This window comes from Clavelina lepadiformis, chromosome 1, assembly GCF_947623445.1.
Source record: "Clavelina lepadiformis chromosome 1, kaClaLepa1.1, whole genome shotgun sequence".
Lineage (NCBI taxonomy): Eukaryota > Metazoa > Chordata > Ascidiacea > Aplousobranchia > Clavelinidae > Clavelina > Clavelina lepadiformis.
The window spans coordinates 20,041,606-20,066,760 of record NC_135240.1 but is presented as its reverse complement, the minus strand read 5'-3'; the positions used below and the strand labels follow the sequence as shown (position 1 = coordinate 20,066,760).

General features: G+C 35.1%; 4 protein-coding genes across 5 annotated transcripts; 3 read left to right on the top strand and 1 right to left on the bottom strand.

Annotated features, from left to right (window-relative positions):
• Positions 1 to 717: 717 nt before the first annotated feature.
• LOC143471063 (protein phosphatase 1 regulatory subunit 36-like) lies at positions 718 to 6,948 on the top strand. 2 transcript variants are annotated; one of them, XM_076969404.1, is made up of 12 exons: positions 718 to 917; positions 3,138 to 3,215; positions 3,863 to 3,930; positions 4,057 to 4,143; positions 4,227 to 4,448; positions 4,568 to 4,693; positions 4,907 to 5,059; positions 5,289 to 5,479; positions 5,617 to 5,755; positions 5,947 to 6,114; positions 6,418 to 6,521; positions 6,592 to 6,948. In XM_076969404.1, exons 2-12 carry the CDS (start codon positions 3,213 to 3,215, stop codon positions 6,693 to 6,695), a joined length of 1,365 nt encoding a protein of 454 aa, XP_076825519.1. In that variant the 5' UTR covers positions 718 to 917; positions 3,138 to 3,212; the 3' UTR covers positions 6,696 to 6,948. The 2 variants fall into 2 exon arrangements, with proteins under 2 accessions (XP_076825519.1, XP_076825529.1); XM_076969414.1 differs by lacking the exon at positions 718 to 917 and adding an exon at positions 945 to 1,226.
• A 1,046-nt stretch (positions 6,949 to 7,994) lies between these two features.
• On the bottom strand, positions 7,995 to 10,306 carry LOC143471285 (uncharacterized). Its single transcript, XM_076969722.1, has 3 exons — positions 9,930 to 10,306; positions 9,702 to 9,824; positions 7,995 to 9,576 (listed from the first exon to the last, which is right to left on the bottom strand). Exons 2-3 carry the CDS (start codon positions 9,797 to 9,799, stop codon positions 9,333 to 9,335), a joined length of 342 nt encoding a protein of 113 aa, XP_076825837.1. The 5' UTR covers positions 9,800 to 9,824; positions 9,930 to 10,306; the 3' UTR covers positions 7,995 to 9,332.
• A 7,531-nt stretch (positions 10,307 to 17,837) lies between these two features.
• Positions 17,838 to 19,565, top strand: LOC143462359 (putative RNA-binding protein Luc7-like 2). Its single transcript, XM_076960496.1, has 2 exons — positions 17,838 to 18,915; positions 19,009 to 19,565. Exon 1 carries the CDS (start codon positions 17,937 to 17,939, stop codon positions 18,891 to 18,893), a length of 957 nt encoding a protein of 318 aa, XP_076816611.1. The 5' UTR covers positions 17,838 to 17,936; the 3' UTR covers positions 18,894 to 18,915; positions 19,009 to 19,565.
• Positions 19,566 to 20,404: 839 nt separating this feature from the next.
• LOC143462370 (uncharacterized) lies at positions 20,405 to 25,099 on the top strand. Its single transcript, XM_076960506.1, has 2 exons — positions 20,405 to 20,525; positions 20,729 to 25,099. The coding sequence occupies exons 1-2, from the start codon at positions 20,446 to 20,448 to the stop codon at positions 21,015 to 21,017; spliced, it is 369 nt and encodes a 122-aa protein (XP_076816621.1). The 5' UTR covers positions 20,405 to 20,445; the 3' UTR covers positions 21,018 to 25,099.
• Positions 25,100 to 25,155: the final 56 nt, after the last annotated feature.

The following is a 25,155-nucleotide window of genomic DNA, read 5'->3' as shown; positions in this document are numbered from 1 at the left end:
GTTATAAGAAAAGCAAGTGGATAAATGAAAAATTGAAAATTTTGCCGTGTTGGAAGTTATAGCCTAATCGTTGCAATTCCGCTGAGTTGTTTTCAGGAATCTGAAAACCGTTGTTTATCTGCAAGTGCTTTTCTGGTAGACTGGTTAACGACGTTTCAAAATCGTTTTATAAACTCAATTTGTTTGCGCTCTGCGCTTTTTAGGTGGGATCAATAATGCAGGAATTTTAAATTTGGGTTTAAAAGTAATTGTTTACCTTCTTCTTAAAGCAAAGCAACCTTAAATGTATGTCACTCTGCAAGCATTTGAGGGCGTAAAATATCCTCCTTTAGAATGATAAAAATATGGTACTCTTATATCACGACATGTAACATGATTGTATGTTGTGCCATAGTATTATAAAAATTATTTCATTTATTACCATATTTATATATTCTAATAAATACTATATTTCATTATCCCAATTAAACTCTTGTGTCTTTGTTTTGGCAATACCATTGATATTACGCTAATATCCTTACTTCTTAATGTAGTATCTGTGGCAAAACAACAAACAAGTTTTCATAAAAAATATACGGAAACACGTTTGTTTCTTTGGCAACATGGAAGCAGGTCATCTGTGATGGAAGCCTACAGCAACCTTTATGTATATTGTATAGCCTACTTCAACTTCTGAGTGCGGGAACCTGACTGCGTGATGATGTTATTCTATAGCCTAGTTTTACGCTGACGCATTTTGAAATTTGTATATACTTAGACAACTTGAAAATTAGGTCTAGGGTATTTTTTTAGTTACTAGCTTTTATTGGAATTTTGTTTGCTGTTCGCTTTTTCCACAATCGACACGAAGGTAGTAGGCCTAGTTTACATTTGTCCTGCAATGCTCTGTACGTACGGTACCAAGTTGTTATACATCGGTAAGAAACCTTTAGTGTAGCGTATGCCTTGCTTAATCTTGTTTTAAATTTTTAGAAATTAAAACTTAGATGCTAGGCTAGCCCATTGTACAGCCCTATATAGGCTACTGGCTGATTGGAAAGTTTACTTTCAGTGCCCCAGATAATTGCGCCAATAAATGATATGCTGAAATTTGCGCCAACGTACCACTTATGATATCGATAGAATATATAGGGCAAAACGACAATTCTGTGTCAGAAAATTGACACAGAAGCCAAATTTCTGCACAGGAGATATCCAGCGCATCATACAAACTTTCCAGCATACAGGTATAGCAGTCAAGCAGTAGCCTATAGGGATTCTACAGTAGGTTAACCTGGTTAAATCGACTTTTATAATAGGCCTATCAAAGGAAAGGAAGCTTTTATTGGATCTCACTAAAAGCCTGAAAGGGCTGAAAAAGCTGAAACAAAGAAAATAGGCCTAGAGCCCTAGACAGTAGTTGGGAAATATTATTTTCAATTTCAGCCCTTTCAGGTTTTTAGCATGTCCTCTTTTATTTCCTATAAGACTTAAGTGCCTACTGCTTAGGCTATATGAAATAAATATGTGTAGTGTACAAGTGCACAACCAGTTGATGTCATAACTTGAGTAATTGAGGTCAAGTACATACAAAGGCATCCTGTGGTTTTGCGCTTGCATAGTAGACGCAAATAAATGAAAATGTTAGCAACAGAGTAGGCTACATAATCAATAGATACATTCAGTAGTATACGTGCTAATCATCTGTAGCTAATGGCATATCTCAAAGTTACTCCACGGGACACACATAGAACATCTGTAAGATATGACCTGCTAAACGTTATCTCCTTTCAAACACAATCGTTCCTTTAGGTGTTTTGACTTGGCAAGTTTAAGAACTTCAGGGTCCATTGTACATTTTCACGCTGACTTGAAGGCCTGGAGGGGAAGGGGTTATTAGGTTGTAGAAAAAAAATTATGAAATAAAAATTCCTCAATACTCGATCCTGCTGTAGGAATGAAAAAGTAAAGGATACCTGACCTTCTTTGTTCGCTATGTGGTCTTTTCAAGCAATTTTCTAAAGGCATTATTTATGTTATACTTAATAAGCTTACAGGCAATTCGCTCGAGGTGCTTTACCACATTTCATTAGCATAAATGCTTTTGTTGCTTTTTAAGGACTTAAGTGCCATTTTGATTCCTCAACTATAATCTTTTCCATGTTTATAAAAAACGCTCCCTAACAACATCAAGGTGAAACTGAAATGAATTTTCTGGTTCTGGTTGGTTGAGGATTTCCTTGAAGTGCTGTGACCAGCACATTGATTATTTCCTTGCAGTTTCCAAAGCATTCCCATTTTAAACTTATACTGGCACATTCGACTCGAATTTGAACCACTTTCAAACCACTCCTTTTTGTCTCTTTTGCTGCTCCTTTTTACTCTCCAATATTTTTCCTGATATTCACTTTTTAATCTCTGATTCTCTTCCTTAACCTTTGCTTGATTTCTGTACTTCTTTAATATTTTCTTTTTGTGTATCAATTACCTTTTATTTATTGTGTCCATTGTTCTCTGTGTGTTTTTAATTTCCCCTACCAATGGTCTCCTCTGCACTCTCACTCACCGCATTCCTGAACAACTAAATCCGTTACTCGCCCACATCTCATCTTTTGCTGCCTCGAATACATTAAATCTTTTGCACAGTGCTAGTTGCTTTTTTTTTGTATGTCTTATAGTCATAAAGCTTTTTAACTGAATATTTATGGCTTCACTGACTGAGTATTGGTTAAGTTTTTTCTGTCACAAATTAATTCCTGGACCAAATGATGGTCTGACTCAACTTCATCGATTGTACAAGCCCACACGTTTTTCAATGATGCAATTTCAATTTTTGAATTTCGTTTGATGCTGTTCTGTCCAGTGACCGCCAAGTTTATGTATGGATGTCTTAATGTTGGAATCAAGTATTTCCAATATACAGACTGGTCATGTTGCAAAACATTAGCATTCGTTCTGTGTTACCATTCGTCTTACTCGTTAATTCATGTGGCACAATTACATTTTGTAATCCTTCTCTGGTGTTGCCCAACTTAGTATTCTTGTTATCCATTAAAAGGGTCAGATCATGAGTTGCTATGGCGTTATAAACATCTTGCAGCAGGTGGTACATCTCGCAGGTGTAATTTTCCTAATGTTTGTACAATTTTTTCATTCAGAATCTGCTCTACATTAAGTTTTACAAAGAAAAGACAATCTAATTTCACAAGAGGTGCTTAAATACAAAAGGAAATATGGTAAAAAAATTCAGTATTAATCTAAATGTATGATAAATTCCAGTATACTAATGACATGTATATTGATTATTAATTATTGGCTTTCATATAAAAGGCAAATTTACTTACTAACCAACTCTCATGTTACCATACATAATTGAATAAATTACTTTTTGAAACCCTATTAAATATTCTATCATAATCTAACCTATATATCTACCAACCACATCAACACATTGACTGCCATGAGGTCAAAAAGCAGTTTATCTTTGGACGCCAAGCATTATAACCCAATTTGAAAAAATTTTTCATCAACAAGCATTAGTAGTTTCAAACCTTTTAATAGTTGCTTCTTGCTAGTGATGTTTTTTTGGCTGTTTGACATGCCAAAGGTCTTGCTAGTTTGCCAGCAAAACGTTGAATTAAAAAGTCTTGGTAGCAAACTCCAAAAAGTGTGCAGTCATTCTAGCAGTAATAAACAGTCAATGTTTCACAAAACTTTAACATTGGCAGTCAATTTGTTTGCAAATCACCTTGTGATAACAATTCTTCGAATTACCGTTGAGTATTGCTTGCACTAGATGAGCTAATGTGTCATAAACGTATATGCATAATTCATCTATTGTACTAAGGGTTAAGAATCAAATAATTTTACCAACATTCTTAAGGTATCAATTCCTATTCACAAGGGTCACTATGAGTGGAATTCACAAGCAAACACTTTGGAGTTTGTCAGGTGATTGACTGAATTTTTTTTAAAGACTAGTTTTAAGTGTTATCTAATATGTGATTTTAGCGTTACATTGGTAAATTTTTGTCAATATAACTTTTTGAGAAATTTATACAGTAAACATAATTTCAGTGACTTTGGAATGGATGGAATTGACAGAAAAAAAAGGAGCAGAGGGAACTTTGGCGTAATCCACCTTCCAAACTTTCTTAAGGACAGGTTGTTTCCAATAATCTGTTAATGATTCATGTGATCAGTGTTCAACTAACAAAAGTGTCTACAAATGTTACTGAACATGTTAGAGCTACACCAAGCAAGTCCATGCACGGTCTTCTTACATCCTCTGGTGGAAATCCGGGTGCAAACGGTCGCTTGGTTGGGCGTGGAACAGGGCACCGGACATCCCCAAGGCTTGGTGTATTTCGCAATGATAACTCAAATGTTACTTTGTATGATGTAAAATCCGTTGCATTGTCTCATTTAGAAAGTGAGAGAGAGATTTTAAAAGTTTCTCCTTATTTTAGGTAAGTACCTTTTCATGGAATTAACGGTGACATGTTTTCAACATAAGATTTCTTTGCACCTTCGGACTTGGCTTTGTTAACTTACAGCTTCCATTACCAACTCTAAACTACTATTACAGAGAACTCTTCGATACAAACCAGTTTGACAAGTTCCTGATTACTTTGCTGCAGTACTTCAATTATTTTATTGAAGGTATAGAGCAACAGAAACGTCCTCATAAAACAAGTTATTTGGAACCAAGCAAGTGAGTTTGAAAATGTTTTTACTTAATTATGCAGAACAGAGTGTAAAGACATTTACTTCTGGTTAATTGTAAAACTCATGAATTAGTTCAAACTTTTTTTAAACTTACTGCGTTATAAGATGTAGACCTTGGTATTTTTTACTCATTTCCGTTAAAGTAGTCCATTATAGTAGTGCAACAAGTTTGATTTTGATGCAAATTTCATTTATGTAGAGCTGAAATACAAGCAATGCTCGATATCCAAAAACAGTTGGCAGTTACCAAAAAGCATCTTGGCCAAGCTTACTGCGTATTGCTGCTAGGAATTGGTTTAGAAAAGCAGCATCATATGGGCTGTGGCAAACAAAGGGTATCTTCTACGCACAGGTAAACCACATGTTGCAAACGCTTGGAAAATTGATTAACCCTAATCATGCTATCTGTCATTATATACCAAAATGTCTGAGGTTTATAGCATATAACGAAATTATTACATTACGGTGCTTTTGAATCACTCATATTTTGAATTTTAACTTAATTTGACTGTTTGAAAAACTGCATTGCTTTTCGAGACGTGTTGTATTTATGTGATTTATTTTTATTTTTGTCTATTCAGAGACAAAAAGATGTACGAAGATCTTTATGAATTTTGTACCATTCTGATATGGATCACATTTCGTCGGCGCGAGTATGCTCGAATACGCATGGAAGTTGGTGATATGCTGAGATCTTCAATATACAACCCTGCCATAAGACGAACTAGACACGAATCGTCAGACAGCGAAGCCAATAAATCTTCAAAACAGTGTACGTGCTTGTTTTAAGTAACGAAAAATTTCAATAGATTTTCCAGCTTTTTGTTTCTGTAAAACTTCACGTTTTCTGCACAAAACAGGAATCTATTTTAGACTAAGTGTAAGGACAAATTTAAATGTAATTAACAGATATCAGGGACCCAAGCAAACCAATAGCTGAAAGAGTTGAAGAGTTACTTTCCGTTAAACTCCCGCAAGTCAAGAAGCTAACTCCGGCTCAGCATAGAAGGCAATATGGGAGAAGACCAGCCATAATGAAAGCTATTCAGTGAGAGCGTTTTCGTTTTTGCGTAGCGAATATTATTTTATATAAATTACAAGGTAGTTCCGCCCATAGCTTGTTACAATTATCGAATAAAGAGAATACGATTGTATTCTGTATTGCAGTGTTGATTTTTATATAGGTAATGCCTCCCACTAACAATAACCAGATTAAACGCTTATTTTGTACTTTTTCAGCCAACGATCGTCAGCTGTCGTTTCCCTACTTCCTTTACCACACGAAGAAGCTGAACATCTTTTTAAATCGGCCATCAAAATGCAAAATGAACAAAAGGGACAGTCAGCAAACAAACCGGATTTAAAATCCGAATCCTTACCTCAAGAAGACTTTTATCCATTGGAAAAGTGAGATATTGACGCTAAATTTTCAATATTTTCCAATCAGAAAATCGTTTTTACCTTACAAATACTGTCGCTTTGTTACGCTTGATTTATTGTTGAATATTATTGAAGCTACTCAGTTTTGCAAAACGTCAAACAATTTTTATAACCACTGGAAAAACACTTGAAGGTTATGTTATTAATACCTACTGCTTTGTTATAACGATATCTGCCTCGGCAAGAGTCACAGCTGTAAGTGTATCTCTACTCCGTTGTTAAGCTTTTATTTACAAGGAAAATGATAAAATATTACATCATTTTATAAAGTATTAGAGTCGGCATCATAGGAGAACCAATGGACCTCTTTAACCCTGAGAATCTTCTTCCAAAAAATATGGACAACGAAGACGACTCTGACTCCAGAGACGACGGTTTGTGCTGATATAATAAATTAAAGCAATAAAATTAACGTAAAAACGGACGTTTTACAATATTTTGTAGAATCGGCCATCCTGCGGAGCAACGTTAGTCAGCACAGCCACCAAGATTTACCTAAACATCGAACATTGTCGCGCACTACCACGGAAGACAGCATCGGGGACTAAACATTACTGTGTTCTTTCTAGTTATATCATTTCTCTGTAAAGTATTCCTCGGACGTCGTTACATTATACTGTTTAATAAAATCCGTATTTTTGGTATGAAGGCATTTGACTATTTTTGATTCAGAAATTTGCTCGCTCCTGTATGAACTGGTAGGCAATTTTAATTTTTGAAGCTTCATATGCTCTCGCTTTCTTTTTGAGTTACCGCTTTACTATAAATAAATGCACATTGAAAGTAGTTTTCCCACACTCACCAGCGTTAAAACATTTTTTCACTACCCAATACCTAAAATATACAGGTATCTTTAAAAGTTTGTTTATCGAAATCTACAGCTGAGACCTGTGAATGGATGTCCGTGATATAGAGGAGTTCCGAAGTTTATGAAGTAGCCTACTATTAACCGCAAAATATTTTAGCGAGGATGATAATTAATGAAGGCGGATTTATACCATCAATGAATCTAGCAAACAAATATATACCGGCAGTCGCATGGATGCTTCGGCCTGGAACGTCGAGTTATGTTGAGGGCGTATTATATCACGCCGAAAAATATTCAGGATTGAGGTTTATGATTATTATGAAGACAAGACTGCCTTATCCTTACACATCAAATGTACACCATTTTTTAATGTCGAAAGGAAGAGTATAGTAAATGCATCTCTAGAGTTACAAGTTCTTCTCAGGAAGCACAACTATATGAGTTATTTTGTCTTAGAAGCATGTTGGCCGAGAAATAAAAAGTTATTAAACTTTATTTGCAAACTGATAAACGTAACGTAAAGTAAGGTAGTGAACGAAGTGGAAAACGCCAGGGTATATAAAGAAAAGTAATAAACGAAGGAATGTAAATTAAGCAGGAAGGAGAGATATTAAAGGAAAATGTCTAAAGTGTAGCGCTACTTCGCCCCCAGATAAGGTTTGTGCTCTACACAGTCAACTTGCCATATTCGCCTTCTTAGTGTAATAAGTGTAACTTATTTATCTATGGAAAGTTTCATAGCAATTCAAACAAAACCAAAATGTGATAAGGGAGAAATGTTTGCAAGTAATTACCAAAAAAATCAGACAACTATCAAAAAGTAGATAAAAACTTTTATTTGAACGTTGAAAATATATATTAGCATACATACTTGCACTTTTTACAAAAGATACTGGATTTGAATTTATTTAAGCTAAACTGGAAAATACAGTATTAGCGTTTAGGCTATACCAATTTATTTGAAATACTTTACACAGACATTAAATTATTCAAACTTGCAAGAATTCTTATGAATTTATATAACTTTTTTTGATTAGGCTATAACAAACACAATTCCATAGGTATGAATTTCTTCATATGTTTAATGTATTCTATATCATGAGGTATACTATAGATAACAAGTGATTTATAATCTACCCATCTTACGACTTTTTCTAATGACATACTACACATAGCTTTCATACTATACATTTTGTTTACGCGTAAGTAAAGAAATTCTGCATGAAATTGTTATTAATTTTGGAAAAAAAATGTATGCTATAGCTACCTGTATAAAATAATAAAAAACACAAATTAGCCTAATTATTAATTTCATAACAATAAAATCTTTAAAAATCAGTATAGTGCAGCGGAGACGGAAGGAGAAGCTTGGTTAATGACCACATGACTGACATGACCAAATGGCTGAGTCGTAATGACTCGAGTCAGCGAGTCGACACGTTCCTGCATAAGAGTGAAACGAATTTCTTTTCGTTGATGCAAATACATTAAAGTGTAACTTAAAATAAATTCATTTCTCTACAAACACGTACAGTGAAATAAAATAAACAAAATTTGAAATAACATTAAACGTTTTTTGGTTGATAAAATTACGGTATTTTTGCCTTCTGTTAGGCTTGGTTTCGAATACAAATTGCCTCGAATCTTATTTACTAAATGTCTCTACTTGACTCGAGTCACGTTTACCGAAAGACTCGACTTCAGTTTTAAAGGTAACTGAATTGACTTACGACTCGAGTTTGATGATTTGGTTACGACTCTGCCACATGGATGTATGGACCTCTAACTCAAAAGCCTAGCATACTTTAAAACAACAATTTCCCCAGGAGAAAAATTCAATGCCATTGAAAATTTATAAATAGACTATACAAAAGAGCGTATAAAAAATATATGTCCGAGCTGAACGATAAATGAAGACATAAAAACGTCTACGACCCAAAAAATTGGTTCGTAAGGGAGGCCTTGGCCCAATCCCAATGGTCACCCTAAGTACGCCAGCGCTTCCGATGTATATAATCCTTATTCACTTATTGTCTAACGCTTTGCCAATTTCTTCATCACCTTGACAATAACACCATTTAACTTTTTTGTCACCACAGTTTCAACTGCCACATTTTCTGCTAATATTTGTGGTGTTGTTGGCCATATCGGAGAATTTTAACAGTCTTTAAGGTTATTTTAGAAATGCTTGCCATGTGCGCAATGGGCGCCCAAGAATTTGCTTAGGTTTGAGTTTTTAAAAAACGTTTTAGAAAAACTGAACTGGTTGGTGGCGCAAAATGCTTATAATAAATGTAGGCTATAGTATGTACAAAGTAATATATGTATATGATAATTGATAAGTGCTTCTGTAAATTTAAACATCTGCATCAGGTTATTAATATTCTTCTTGCTCTTCAACACTTTCCTCATCGTCGTCACTTTCGTTAACACAGTTAAGGTTTTCCGTTTCTATCTCTTCTACGTCATCTTCGTCAATTGCCTCGTATGCATTTTGATCGTAGTCGTTTTCTATTGTGGCCTGTTGATGCCAATGCATTTCCACGTCGCGATTTCCTTCCTCTTGGAAAGCTGCAGCGATTATCCGCCCATAAACCTCTTCAGTTTCAGGGGTGAAATTTCTTCATATAAAAATTAAGGATATTAAAATGCTTTATTTAATTTTTGTAATAAAAATTAAACATGAGGTAATACAGGAGTTGAAAACATTTTATGTAATTAATAGAACCTTCATAAGAATTCTTACGGTGGGTCTGGCGCTTGAAAAATCCGATTATTGCCATAGATTTCAGGAGGAGCATCAACGTTGGTAAAGGGAACCGCTTCTCCCATACCAGGGGCCATTTCTGCCGAAGACCTATACTTAAGACTAAAAATGAATTACTGTCAGAAATGTTCGCCAATCATGACTTTATTGTGTTTGGCTTTTATTTGCACAAGCTTTTACTTTTTTAATCAAACTTATACAACTTACACGCAGATGATGGGTTGATGTAAAATGTAACCAACGCTTTCTGTGAGCTGCTATAGATTGTTATTATATTGTTATCAAGTTGAAGGCCTTTTTACAAGGGACGACTTCGGACAACAGTAACGAAAATAGAAATATGTTTCATAGTTTCAAGGTAAACGGAGAACTTGAATTGCAAACGAGGAACCAGTAAAGCTAAGTAGTTTTCCAACAAGCTTTTCTTATGTTGAATTGGTAACCGGTAGTATGGAATATCTTGCTGTATCTTGGATTGTTTATACAGAGACATTATTTCCTGTTTTGAACATAATTTGTAAGAATCTTTAAAACTGAAAACAAAAAAGATAACGTAACATGTTTTTAACACTAGTACATTCCAATAATGCCTATTCTTGTAACATGTTAGTTGCAAATAGATGAGTAATAGTTATAGAAATCGGTCGCAGGCAGCTACAGGCCAATTTGGAAGGTTAAATATAAGCAGACCTTAGCGAATACAACAGAACTAACATTTCGTATATGGTAAGTTGTGTTTTCCAATTACTGTAGCATCGCAAAATTGTTGCAATGCTATAAGCTTCAGAAAACAGCAGCACTTTAACAAAGATCGTGATGTCACTCCTTGCATCATTTGTAAGAAAAAATACCTATGTGCGAAGAACAATTTTGAAGTAATCTAATCAGCCTAACATCATTTTGCATTTTATTGAATCCAATATGATTATATTCAAAGGCTGTCACTATTTCACCGGAAAACATCGTAGCTGCGTTTGAAAAGACTTTTAATATTTTCTTATTATCCTATGCTGAAAAGTATTGTAGTAACATAAACTTAACCTAAATTTTCTTTCTGATCTAAATCTTTTTGAGTGCCTTTTTCTTGACCTAATCCCCTATCGTTGAAAATGGACAGCGTAACCTATGCTATAGTTACGCTGAATTAGTAGCTGTGATAATAATATCCAAAACGCATTTGCAATCTGGATATTCCACGTGATTGTTTAAATAAGCGAATAACGTATTGGTAAATACAGGATACATGCAGAATCCGTCAGTAGAGCAAAATTACACAAAGCTAGTAGTCAGCAGATTTCTGGCGATCAGTCACTCTGTTCACGTTAACTGGCTAAAGGTTATATTAAAAATGGATGGATGTACGACAACGATACGTGTATTTAAGCCGACGAATTGTGTCATTGTAGGTAAATTGTTTGAGTGGTTTTCTCATATGTTAAAAGCTTAATATTAATAGCCAACGCTATTGCTATTTTATATTATGCTAAACTTTTTCTTCATTATTAAATTATAATACGGAGACGATAACGTGTCCAGTGAGTTGTAAAGTGTTGAGTAGGTCACAATCTCACAGACTGAAATTGGTTGCTATTGAACGAACGAAGAGCAAATAATACTGCAATATATACTCAGACGTTTTCCCATAAACAAAATGTGGAATTACAACTGTTATAATTTTATGTAATTCGTATAATATTTTCAACTGTTTGATAATATGCATGAAAGTTGGAGATGCTTTCATAAGTTCAATTTAAATTGTTGGTGACTGCTAGTTTGTCTCATTCTGCGGAACTTGAAAGCAAGAAACGGTTTGATGGTCCTACAAAAGTATGGCAATTGAGCCCAGCATACCGTATTTTCTTGAATAGAAACCGCCCTTGAATAGAATCCGCCCTCAAATAGAAACTGCGCGATTTGATTAAAAATAAACAATGGAAGCCGCCCTCGCATAGAAGCAGCAGAAGACAATGTTGAGATCGCTTCGGTGTAATATAAAGGCTGTCATTGAGAGCTTGCATATGCGAAAAACAGCAGTTGTAACATTACAGTAGTGATCGGATAGTAATGGAATAAAACCTTTTTGTCAAAAGAGAGCGCAGAATTTTATTGTCACCTTATCAACACTACCGGTACTTCATGTAATAAAAATAGAAGGAGCACAAAACGAAAAAATAAAAAAAATAGTAGCCGCGGTTTCAATTCAAGAAAATATGATACCCCTGCTTGTACATCAATAGTTTTCTCCTTTGATAGAGCGTCACAAATAGGCTTACTCTTTGTTTGCTGTTAGTATGGTCTTTTGTTAAAAATGCGGAACTGAACTTGCCATAAAGAAAGTTAGATTCCCCGTGGTATTTTTTTGGATTCTGCTATTTAGTCGTTGATGGAACTGATGAAATATTTAGTCACTTATTCATCTACTTATTTGTAAATAGATAACCTATTTAGAAAACACAAGGATTAAATAATCTGGGTATTAGTAGGCTTAAACACCATTCTTTTTCGCCAAATACCATTGACGCATTACTAAACGAGAGGTTGAAGTGAGCGATTGAAACATGCGGCAACCTATAGTGAAGTAGAACTCAAAATAGTTCCGCAACAACAGTCGTTGCTAATTGCTGCACAGTCCTCAGTAGTTAATGTTACGTCAAACACCCAGAAACAAGAGAAAAAGAATCATTACAAACAAATTAATGAAACTATAAAATCACTTGACGTTTACGCTTGTGCCATTTGTACAAACAACACAACAAAATTCGTTTAGCGAAACTACACATAACTAAAGTCTTCACAACTTCTTAAGGGTGCTGCAGCGTGCCTATCTAAACTGGCTGAGCGGCATTACTACTTTAACTATGTGTGGCCACTGCACTGCACACAATTTTTCTATCGTTAATTACTCGAAAACTATACGTCATAAACTGATCGGATTTTCACAAGTTAGTAGAAAAAACATCTGGCTTACTGTATACAGCTTAATTGCAAAATTAAAAAAAGTGCATTTTGTGTAAATTCAGTATTTCTACAAGTGATACATTTCTAGAAGTTTTTCTTTTTACGTCGCGCTCCCGCTGTGCTTAATTGCCTAGAACAGCGTGGTCCAACTTCTTTTCATCGCGGGCCAAAATCAGAAACTTTTTATCTTGCGGGCCAATGTTTTTAAATTAGAACTGAAGAACAATGTGACATTGATATCAGAACTGAAAAAAGTTCTCTTTTTTATTAAAACTGAAATTAGAATAGTTCAAAATTTAGCTGATAAAATTTAAATGCTGATCAATGTGACATCTGCGGTCGAGGTTCTTCCTCAACAATAGCGACTATCAAAGCTGACTATCAGTTCGCGGGCCAAAAAATCGGTGCTCGCGGGCCAACTTTGGCCCGCGGGCCTGCAGTTGGACCACGCTGGCCTAGAAAACCAGCTGACTGAGTGAAGAGATAACAAGTTGTGCGTGAATGCCGAAACGAAAACGATACGCTTCAATGCGCTCATGGTAGCAGCAGATAGCAAAATTAATGAAAATATGACAATATCTCAAAAATGTCAAAATCAAACTTTATAAAACAAACATGGACAGATAGCAGAACATTTTTTAGGAAAAGTCTCCAAATTACAAGTTTCTAAAGCAAACAGTGCAATTGTATGCCACATTTTGCTGTGACTGTGTGCAGCGTCGGTCACACATAATGTAGATAATGTTAAATTATGGATAGAGTCTATCCGATAGACTAAACTTAGAGCTTGGGCAAGAGCGTTTATGACAAAAAAATGTACAAACTTTGTGATAAAATCGTAATAACAATTGTTGTTAGATTTCTATAGTTGTTCCAAGTTTGCTGTAGTCACCAACATCTTATAATTACAGCTTTAATGTTTGTGACTTGGCGCAATTTTAACCTTAGCACATAGGCTAGCATAATGCGTTTGTGAAAAAGTGGAGTTATTAGAGGTCCTGGAATCGTGTTCGCACTGTTTCCTGTTTAGGTTAAGAGTTTATGCTTCATAAGACCATAGCAGGCATTGTAAATTGTTACAAAAAAAACGCTGATTCATTTGTCACTCACAGATTTTCGGGGAAAAGCTCCGAAGTTGCTCGGATTGCAAATAAAATGACACAAATGAATAAATGACACAGGGAAAAGTTTCCATTCTAGTAGGATTGTAAAGATCTCGCTCAGGTGAATTGCATATGAATTCCTTTACGCGACAAAGAAAAGAATTTGAAAGCATGTTGCCTAGGCTAGTTCTTATTTTACAGTGCTTTGAATCCTACGCACTGCTGGACTTGTCCGATATGACGTCTAGATACGCGGCCAGCGAAGAATGTAACATAAAATGCGTAAGAGTTTGGTTTAATCTGCGGAGCGTTACACAGGCTAATTTTGTTTGGTCTGCCAAGCAAAGTTTAAAGTAACCAACTATAAGTATATAATACAAATTATAATATTAACATATTATTATAGGTTTATATTATATTTGTATAAACGGATTTATTACATTCATGCGCGCCATATTAAATATCACGCAAACTGTTAGGCATTTTACATCGCATATTACCCTAACCACACAACGTGACTCTGTATCGAACTAGTTCAATGCATATATGATTCAAACCACTTTAAAATAAGAACTAAGCAGCATATTTTCAAAAATGTTTTATCACGTAGAAGGAATGCATATGCAACTCACCTAAATAAAATCTTCGCAATCCAATGGCCAGAACGTTTGTAATTAAAAGAAGAATCAAAGTGGATTGACATTTTCCATTGTTAAGTACAGTATATGCGATTGAAAGAATCTTACCACCCAGACAGCAACTCGGAAATGGTCTATGGAACAGGATGGCTGTCTGGATGCTGTCATTGTTAATCGTTTTCTCTGATAGTTGCCCACCGTTACAAGATATCACATATTGTGAAGCCTTTACAGGAAATGGTTGCCCTTAAGGACCTGATAATTGATTTAGAAATAAAACAACAAGTTAGTTTTGGGAAGGATTATATTGTTTTACAATAGCAAAGTGTTGCAATAAGAACATCAAGTTCAGAAATAGGCATTTTTTAAATATAATCTTACTATCAAAAATGCTTCGGATTAACTTCAGTCCTTCTTCAGAGTAAAATATATAAAATGGGACTTGAATTGCTCTATAACAGGATGTGATGGTAAAAGAGGGTTAACTTCGTTTCAGAAGAACAATGGGCTTCAAGACTGAATAATGGACAATAATAATTTAATTGATGGACAAAAAGAAGAAAATAACATGGTCTGATATGTAAAGTCTAGCACGTTAAATGACACAGCACTATATAATGCACAATAGGTCACATGATAAACAGTTTGAGTAACATTTACTCAGTCAATGGGGCTATGTAAAATTTTTAGTAAAAAGGATGTAGGCATACCAGGATGCTTGAAATAATAGGATGCCTGAAAGTGGATTGAGATATTTTCTTTGATAACTGAGTTGCTTTCTAAATAGGTAGAAAGAAAATTGGAAATGCATGCATGGGCACCCAGTCACGGTAGCACAGACGATATCGCGTACCGCTTAAACGTATATATATATCATTTTGTTGGATACAATTCTGAAGTCCTGAATCAAATCCTATCTAATATTAAACAAAAATGTTGGTTAATCGCATACCACTTAGAAGAATATATCAGATTGTGGCAAAAAGTTTTTGTCTCAGTTGCTGCCTTTATTCGATTAACTACATATTTTCATGAGCAAAATGTTCCAATGAAAAACATTTGTTAGCCATGTATTTCGTGACGCAATAAGTTATTTTTTTTTAATTGTTGCTGGTTGTCTTCCTGCAGAATAACAGACAAAATAATTGCTGTCCTCATCATAAATGCCAATAGGCTAGTAATGTTAAATTACGTTAGTTGAATTTCAGCCAAAGGTTCATTTCAATTATGTCGACAGTCAATCTTCCCTAGGGCTGCATTGGAAATTTTGATAGGAGTGTGGCAGCGGGCCTCACTAACAAATCTAAGATGAGGTAAGCCTAGTTATTTCAAATAAGTTGTCCTTATTCTCATGCGCAATCTCGAGCTCAGCTATGTTATTGTCTCTATGTGCTTGTACCATTCTTTTTTACTTTACTTAAAATGACGTAGCCATCAGTAAACAGTAATATCCAAAATCTTTTATAAAGACATTTATACTTGTTGAGTATCAGCCAGGGACATTTGACATCAGGTTCACGTACCTAGTAATTTAATTACTAATTAGTTATTACAGTCAGCAACGCAATTAGAGGTGTAGGTTGATTGGCATGTCAGGTCCCTTTAAGACCTGCGGCCTTAAGCAGAAGCGCAGGCCGAGGGTTAAATGTAGCCTAACTCCAATGTAATGTCGGTGCCACATTGCTGTCAGTAATTCTATGATTTTTCCTGTACTGCGGTAATACAGTGGTATCATTGCTGTTTATTGGCAATGCAGATTAATATCAGAAGTTACTTTTTCATAAAAGTGTTGAATTTCAATATTCCAGTCAATATATATCTCCAGAAAATCTTTCTTATTCTGGTTTTATGTTATAAAAGCAAGTTATAATGTAAAAAAAGTTATTTACTGCAATTGTTGTTAATCGGACTTATTTTCTGATAAATATTTCCCAAAACTTAATTCACTAATTAGTAATTAATATCGTATCAAATCTTTATTGACGCATTGCATGACCTATTTTTATGCGAAGCAAATGATATTTCTCATGCAATGTGATATCACTTTCACAATTTAGCATTGCCACTGCCATACTTTATTGACCAGGCAGATAATTTTTTAACACATTTGATTTTGACTAATTTGATGAATTGTATTATTTTGAAAACATAAAAGTCTCATAACATCCTTTATTAAAACTATGAAAGTGTTTTTGGTTGCATAAAGTCATTTGTCCAATCCAAAGCAGTGGCTTAAGTAAGATTTAAAAGTTATGAAATAATTTTTAAGGAAAAAAACTGGACAGGCGTGAACTGCTTGTAAGTAAGTAAATTAGAACTTCGTAATTTTTAATACTTGTGTCAATAATAAACTTGAGAGAATGATGATTGTAGTGTATTGACACAGTAGCCGGGTTTCAGCTTATCGGTTTTCCTTTTGGTTTTGATCTTCAGTTAATGCTTGCAACGTCTTTTGAAGTAAAAGTGTATCATTGTGAAATGTTGATGCCTCATCTTAATTGCAAAAAATATGTTTTTAGAAAATATCCACACTGAAGATAAACTGGTAAATTAGTAAGATCCGCATATATGTGTTGAAAGTTTCCCAGGTATATAAGTTTCCACTTCTATACGCATGAATCTGACTACACAAAAAAAAACAAACAACAGTCCAACCACCCTAAATTTTGTTGCAAAATTTGAAAACATATGCACTTACATTGTTAACCACAAGTATACAGAAAAGTAACTTGGGAATAAAACATCAACAGAAACGTCAAATTTAGGTGAAAAAGTATCAAGTTTCTTAATCACAGTTTTGCCCCATTGTGGTTTGTAAGCATATCAAAGAAACAATGATATTGAGAACACATTTTCACATCAAGAATAGAATAATATTGTTCATGAATTAAACTTAAAATGGACTGAATAATTCAGTCAAAGCAATAAGTTTCCATTTGTTTTCCATACTTGATTAAGTGCAATCTAGATCTTGTTCCAATATTTTTCATTTTGTTTCCTTATCCTATCGTTTTCAAGGAATTAATTACTCAATTTTTCCATTGATCTCGTGCTTCTTTGCTACAATAAAAGTGAACCAAGCTCTATTTTTTCTAATTGCACTCACAGATGTGTATGAACTTTGATCCAAATTTTTCATCTCTTTGCTGAAAATTACATGCTGTGATTTCTACCTTTCTTGTGAAAACAATGCCAATTTTTTGAATTTAATTTACTGAAACTTGAATAATTTCCTGGTACACATCCTGCAAAGTCTACTAGCATTAGTCTGCTAACAATGAAATACTTGTTCATTCACAACGCTAATTACATATAGTGATCAAAATCATCATATTCATGCTAACATAGCTATGGTATTGTTTTTTAATTTTTGTGGAATTGAAGTGCAACTAACTATGCCCTGCATTATACTAACCTTTAGCACATTTTGAGTAAGATAATTATGTAACATTTGTTAATATACTGTATATATAGGTACAATTAATGAAAAAGGGAGTTACATAAAACTAACTAAAATGTCTGCTCAGTCACAAATGCGAGCGATGTTGGACCAATTAATGGGCACACAAAGAGATGGAACACAAAATAATTCTGTTAAGTTTACTGATGATGAAGTTTGCAAAACATTTCTCCTTGGTTGCTGCCCCAATGATATTTTAGCAGGTACTCGGGCTGACATTGGGGACTGCCGCAAGGTTCATGATCTTGCTTTAAAGGCCGATTATGAAATGAGCCAAAAAACAAAAGATTATTTTTATGATTTTGATGCATATGAACATTTAAAGTCCTTCATTCATGACACGGATCAAAAAATTGAAATTTCCAAGAAAAGACTTGCTGAACAACAAGCAGAAATTAGTGCAGAAGTACAAAGCAAAGCGAATGCTGTTCATGACTTGAATGAGCAAATAGGTAAGTTACTTGTGAAAGCTGAGGAATTGGGAATGCAGGGAGAAATAGATGAATCAAAAGCTGTTTTGGAAGAAGTGGAAAAGGTTAAGCAACTCAAAAATGAAGCTGAGGAGGCTTACAGGAACTCGATGCCTGCTTCAACTTACCAGCAACAGAAGTTACGAGTGTGTGAAATCTGTTCTGCTTATTTGGGCTTGCATGATAATGACTGCAGACTTGCAGACCATTTTGGTGGAAAACTCCATGCTGGATTTATTCAAATAAGGGAGGAATTAGAAAAGCTGTCAAAACTGGTGGAGTCTAGAAGGAAAGATTATGAAACCACCATGATGAAAAGAAGGTCTGATAGAGATCATGAGGTTGAAGAAAGAAGGAGAAAATATCATCCAAGCAACAGGAGTCGTGATGAAAATCGTCGTTCTCCTGTAAGAAGCCGCAGTCATCGCCACAGAAGTCGAAGTAGGTCACGTGATCGTGACCGGGAATATAAACGTAGAGATAGAAGTAGGTCAAGAGATAGATCCCGACGGAGTTATGGATCTTCTCGTTCTCGACGATGATTTGCTGGGAGATTGGGTTATCGTGAGTTATAAGCAATGATCACTCTATTATTTCAGTTGCATTTTTATGGATATGTAGGATCAATACTCACATACTTTCTTCCATATACTTCAGCTTTTAAACAGGCATATTTCAGCATATCACCGGACATTTGAAACATTTATCTGCAGTGGAATTTTCTTGGCATTAAAGCAGAATTTATGAGAGTTTCTATATCATGCGTTATTTTCTGGGACTGTTTCAGCTACATGATATTGTGAGTAATTAAGTGCATATATGAAAATCGTATATTGCTGACTGCTGTTACTATAATGCAGTTTTTGATGCCATTGATACCAGCATTTTTACATATATATAGTTATGTAATGTGCTGTTTTGTATATGATAAAGCCATAAAATTAAGATACGAAGAAATAATTTATTAACACAATTTTCAAAATTATTGAAATCAGTTATACTAAATGCTGAAGTCTTACGTATATTCTTTAGAATTTAAAGTCACTCACCCTTAATTATCTTATAAACTGGATAAGGAGCATGTGAGTATGTGTCTAGTCCATAATTGTCATACAACTTTAATAGTGAAATGATTGGCAGGGATATATTAAGAAAATTATCATATATACACACGGAATTAAAAACATGTGTATAATAAAACTTGTAGTTGTAAATAGTGGCTGCGTGCTATGTGTCTCAAGGACATTGAAGTTAAAATGTATTAACAGAGAAATGTAGCCCTGTTATTGACTGTTTTAACACTGCAATTTCGACTTGCATGTTTGACCACAATACATTTTGAGTTGAAGAAGGAGGCATTTCAAGCGTAAGTAGTTAACTGCAGTGTTTTACTAGTTTAGTTTTAGTTTAGAATACGTTTTGTCAAATCCTTTTACTGGGTTTGGTTCATGTTTCATTCATGATGTATCTAGTTCTGGAATAACAACGTAGTAAGAATGGCGTCTGTAATTGATTGTGAGTCAGCTACAGGATGTGAAAAGAGCTTGAAATGTTCAATTGTTCACACACTTAAAAAAAATGGTTTATGAATGAAATAAAGTCTTTCTCCACATCAAATTTGTTACCTTACAATTACATGAATCACATTTCGACAGTTTCTATCGTTCTACCAATTACTTATTATAATTATAAACCAAAGTATATAAATGGTTATGTTGATCTTGCAATAATGATCAATGCATCTATAAACATCTATAAAAGAAGATTCAATGCACTGGTAAGGTTGACAGGAAATTGATTGTTGATGCCAACATCCACCTTTAGCCAACCTACAACGTAAATATTACCTACCCTTTTTCGTCCAGCTTTAAACAAAGAAGGTTAGAGTTGTTCATAAGTGTTATTTGGAAACTCCAAATCAGATACGCACTGGACTGAACGCGATGGCGACAATGATGAAGCTAAAAATGAGTTATATTCGATTTTTTGAATTCGAGAGAAAGTTAATATTACTGTATATTAAGTGTTGGGTGTATTACGGTGTAACAAAGCAGCGTTAAATGTAGTATCATACTATATATATATATATACTGTATGCAAAGGCGGAGCAGGCATTTGGGTATTCTGGATTTATCCAGGGAAGGTAAAGGGCGCTTACAGAACATTTCCAAATGGTACGTACTAAGTTTTTTTTATACCAGTTATCAGTAATAATACAATGTATTGTGCTCTATAAATCAACCTTGTGTCAGGGGGCGTTGAGGGAGGATTTTTTGGACATCATTGGCCTGAAACCTCACGTTTGTCAACTCCGGCCAAAATGCGCGAAACGCAGAAAATTTTGCTTGTTTACGCCTTAAAATGGAATATATTCTAGGATTTATACCAACTGCAACACAACAACCAACAGCGGACGATTTCAAAATGCCACACAACAATTTTGTAACGCCGTGAAATCCTCATATTTTATGTTTTGCAAGAGCCAGCCAAGTAAACAAAGCCGGTGTTGCGAAAGGCCTGCCTTCGTTTCAACGTTACATTTCGCTTGTTATATAACCGTTTGTTTTATCAAATTTTCTGCTTGTACTTCGCATTTCTCTTTTGCTTCACAGGTGCGTGAGTGCCATTCAAGGCAGTATGCTTTGGAGCCAAGTAATCGTTACTAGTAGACACATACTAATTATGGTCGGTTCTTGTGTTCTTTATGTTATTCAACATGAAACAAAAAATAATTTTGTTTGATAGGACGTTTTAATCAGTGGCGTAGCCTATTGAAGATTGCCTTCAAGTGGGGAGGGGCAGAAGTGTTTTTAAAAGCCTTCCTAAAAATTCCTACGTTTTTCCACCTTAACCAAAATGTGCGGAACGTATAAATTTTGATTTTTTTAAGCTTGAAAAATGCTTTAGAACACCTAAAAAGGAGATGTCTCATATTTTAAGTGCAGTAACTGCAAATAATTTGAGTTTACAGTTTTGAAACGCCGTATACCTAGTGTTACCACAGAATTTTAGGGATGTGCCGCGAGGAAAATTATTCGGTCGATAGCACATCATTCTTAAACTACTGTATTTGGATATTTATGCATCACCATTTTTCCTTCATTTTACATACGTTGAAGCCGTTCTACGTATTTTTTTTAAAGATTTTCAATGTCAAACTCTACAAATATTTTATGCGTAAAACATAATTCAATAATATTGCATAGCGTAAATAGAAGTATTTAGTATTCCGTAAAATAACTTCATTTCAAGTTGATTATTATTTTGGACTGCTCGTTGTGTAAGTAGCTCGTGAGCCGAAGACGAGAATGGCGCACAATGTTGGTTAAAAAGTCTACACTGAGTAGCCTATACTACACACCGAAACTGACGACACAGTGTAAAGACGTGCACATCTTAAATCGCAAGAAAGCGGTAATGTGAGCGAATTTTAGCCAACATGAACCAAACAACGAATTCAATTAACAAATATGGTAGGTCCGCTGCAGTTTTTACCACCAGCGCTGGATTTTTGCTATGACAATGTACCGTCTTCGTGATTCAGAAGCACTGCCTTCTGCATCAGGAAAGAGGAATCTATTTTTACTGACTTGGTAGCCGAGTGGTTCGAGCGCTGGGCTCGCAATAATATGGCCTGTGTTCAATTCCTACTTGCTCCTGTTCAGTGGTTCTGGTGAACCAAAGTTAAAAATACCATGGTGTGTTAAGAAGAGCAATCAATGAAAGATTATAGATTTAAGGAGAAAAACGAGAACTTAAAGAAAACGCCCGAAACTTGGCGCTTGCCGCTACGTTATTATAAATTTGTGACCGAAAGCAACAAAAATTGGAAAAATGCGTTCCTGTCGAAGCCTACACCTATCGTAATCCTAAACATCTCAGTCCTCCCTCGAATTGTTTTAACACTGCATCTGAAACGATGGTACAATGACTTGCAGATGTTGATGTATTATTTTGAACTCCATAAAACTTGGCTATTTTGTATCATATTTTAGCCGAATCCGGTATAATTATTTATTTGAAGTCATATTTCGTATCACATAGCCAACACTTGATATGGTATAATAATGGTTATCCTCGGGCCGAGGAAAGTCTTCACACGACTTAAACCCGTGGACTTTATAGGCAGTTCGGGCAATATTTTATAAAATGTGTGGCAATTGGAACTTGCACAAAGGCTAGCTCGATCGGTAACCGAACTCGTACGATGAAGAATGGTCGCCGGGTTTAAGTTGGGCAAAGACTTTCTCATTCCGAGGATAAAAATTATCCAGTATCCAAATTTATACGACTTATTACATACGTTTGTGAGCATTTTTTGCCGTTGTAATTTTATTTTATGTTGGGTTTAATAATCGTACTAACCGTTATTCTTACACGTTTTAAGCCTTCAGGGTTTTCTGCTTTTTTCCGCTTATTGTTTGCTGGTGGAATGTTTAATTTATCCCGCTATAATGGTTGGCATTTTATTTCTCTCTCTCCCACAAACAATTATGAAAAATAAACAATACAATACGACCCTGCCTCTAAATAAATATAATCGGCAACTACGTGACGTCACCAATAGCAGTTTGCTACCGTACTCAGAAACAGCAGGGTGCATTTGCTGAGGCCACGAGAACATTTTGACATAAGCTCAGTTAAACCAATGAAAGTTTTAGTGTTATAAAGACATTGGATAAACCTCCTAATTGTAATTGCAAATCTACCCTAGAGCTGATCGAGGCTACTTAAACTTAGAAGTTTATAGGCCACCATTACTGACAACAAACGGTTTTTAAGTTTGTAACGTTCCTACCGTTACCTACGCTAAGTGGAAGGTTTTCCGCGTGTGATATAAACTTTTGATAGTGTCTTACCCAGGGTTTCTTTACGTGGGGCCTGGCGAAATTTTGGTTGGGCTTGGTAAAATGTTTGTGAAGTGTGTGAATTCAAGTTTAAGGAAGATTCACGAAGGTTAATCACTTTTGACAACTTTTACTTTGAAATTGACCGAAAATGCAACTGTAGCCGCCAATCTGTTCAATACCGTAGGCATACTAAGGTGGACGGCCATCCCCCACCTTTCATGAACTCTGTTGTTTAAATACCTCATGAACCACATATTTGGGAACCATAGATTTTTTCCATCTTTGCTCCTTTTTTTTATCGAATTCCTTTTGCGACTACATTGGCAAAAGAGTGATAAAAAGAAAAACATACAATAAGCCATAAGACCACGTACGGTAATGTACGCGGTAGGCTTAGTACACTTACCGGCAGAGGTGGGCAGTCGGTACTTTGAAAGTAGGCTACCGTCGATAACGGTCCCGGTATTGGCAAAAAATCTACCGACGGTTCCGGTATTCGGTACTGTTTTAAAAAAGTAGTTCGGTACCAATACTTTTCATGTAAAAGATCATGCAACAAATGCAATATTTGTCGCTATTATGCCCCGGTACAAGTTACTCCAGGTCCAAACATATGAAAGATCAACAGAAGCTACAATTGGTATTAAGGATTAATTAACATGTGTTTTTGAAAACATACTTGTTAAAATTTTTAATTAATCACACGAAAAGTACCGAGTACCGGGACTGACTGAAATTTCTTGAAAAAAGTAATTCGGTACTTTTTTTTCAGAAATACCGACGGTACAGGTATCGGTACTGAAAAAGTACCACGACACAGTAATTCGGTATTACAGTCCTGCGGTACTGCCCACCTATGCTTACTGCTAACCCTTAATTAGAATTATTTTAGAGTTAATGTTGCTTAATTCAGTAAATTTGTGGCTAGCTTACTCAACAAATGATTCTTCTAACCTTCTGTATGGCCCCAAGCGAGAGTCCTAGTAAATAGTGGATGTAGTACATTGTGGATTGTAGTACTTTAGCTTACAACAGGTATAACTAATAACTTTTTGCGCACATTCAGGCTAAAAATTTTCTGGACCTGACTTTCCGTCACCAAACATTTCTAAATGAAGCATTCTGCGGATCATTCTACGCATTTTACGTCATAATGGGTGACAGATTATATCTCACGACACCGGTATACGGAGTTTCAAAATTGTAGGCCTACATCATAAATACAGGAAGCTAACATTTTATGTATAAATAGATCACTTCATTTTGAGGCTTTCGAAAACCGTTTATGAGACATAAAAGCCAAAATTTATTGCACTTTGTGAGAGGTGGGCAAATGCTGGAATTTAAGACTAGGCGCCACTGATGCTGTGGCGTACAATTTTTTTGAAAGAAAAAGTGAGACATGAGACAAAATAGGTTGAGAAACACTGGTCTAGCTTATTTCACCGATTACCTTTACATCGTAGGTTTGCCAAATTTCAAGAAACCTTGAAAAAGCAACGTTATCAGTAAACAGCTGTAGGTCGATGGGCTAACCGGTGAAGTAGGCCTATAGGTTAGACTGTTTGAAATTAGAAGTACTAAAATACGGTAAGCAGCAACTAGACAAAGGCGCTAGGCTATCCTATAGCCTTTCATTCTGTGAACTGAAGTACCGGTACTGTAGCATACGTCTCAATTTTCAACTTAAAATAACATAGCCTATGTTGATTTTTCCTAAGTCTAAATTAATTTAAGACTGAAACTAATCTTGTAACTGCCATATTTCTCACTTGGGCTTACAATGACTTTTACTTATAATAGCAACTGTGGCACTTTGCCCGCATGAGGTTCATTAACGTACTTGCCGAAGCTTTTTTTCTTCACGCCAATTTATAATAAATCAGAAAATCTGGTTGTTTGAGCGTGAATTTGTAATTAAATAAAAAATTGATGGTTTGGTCGCCATGCTAAC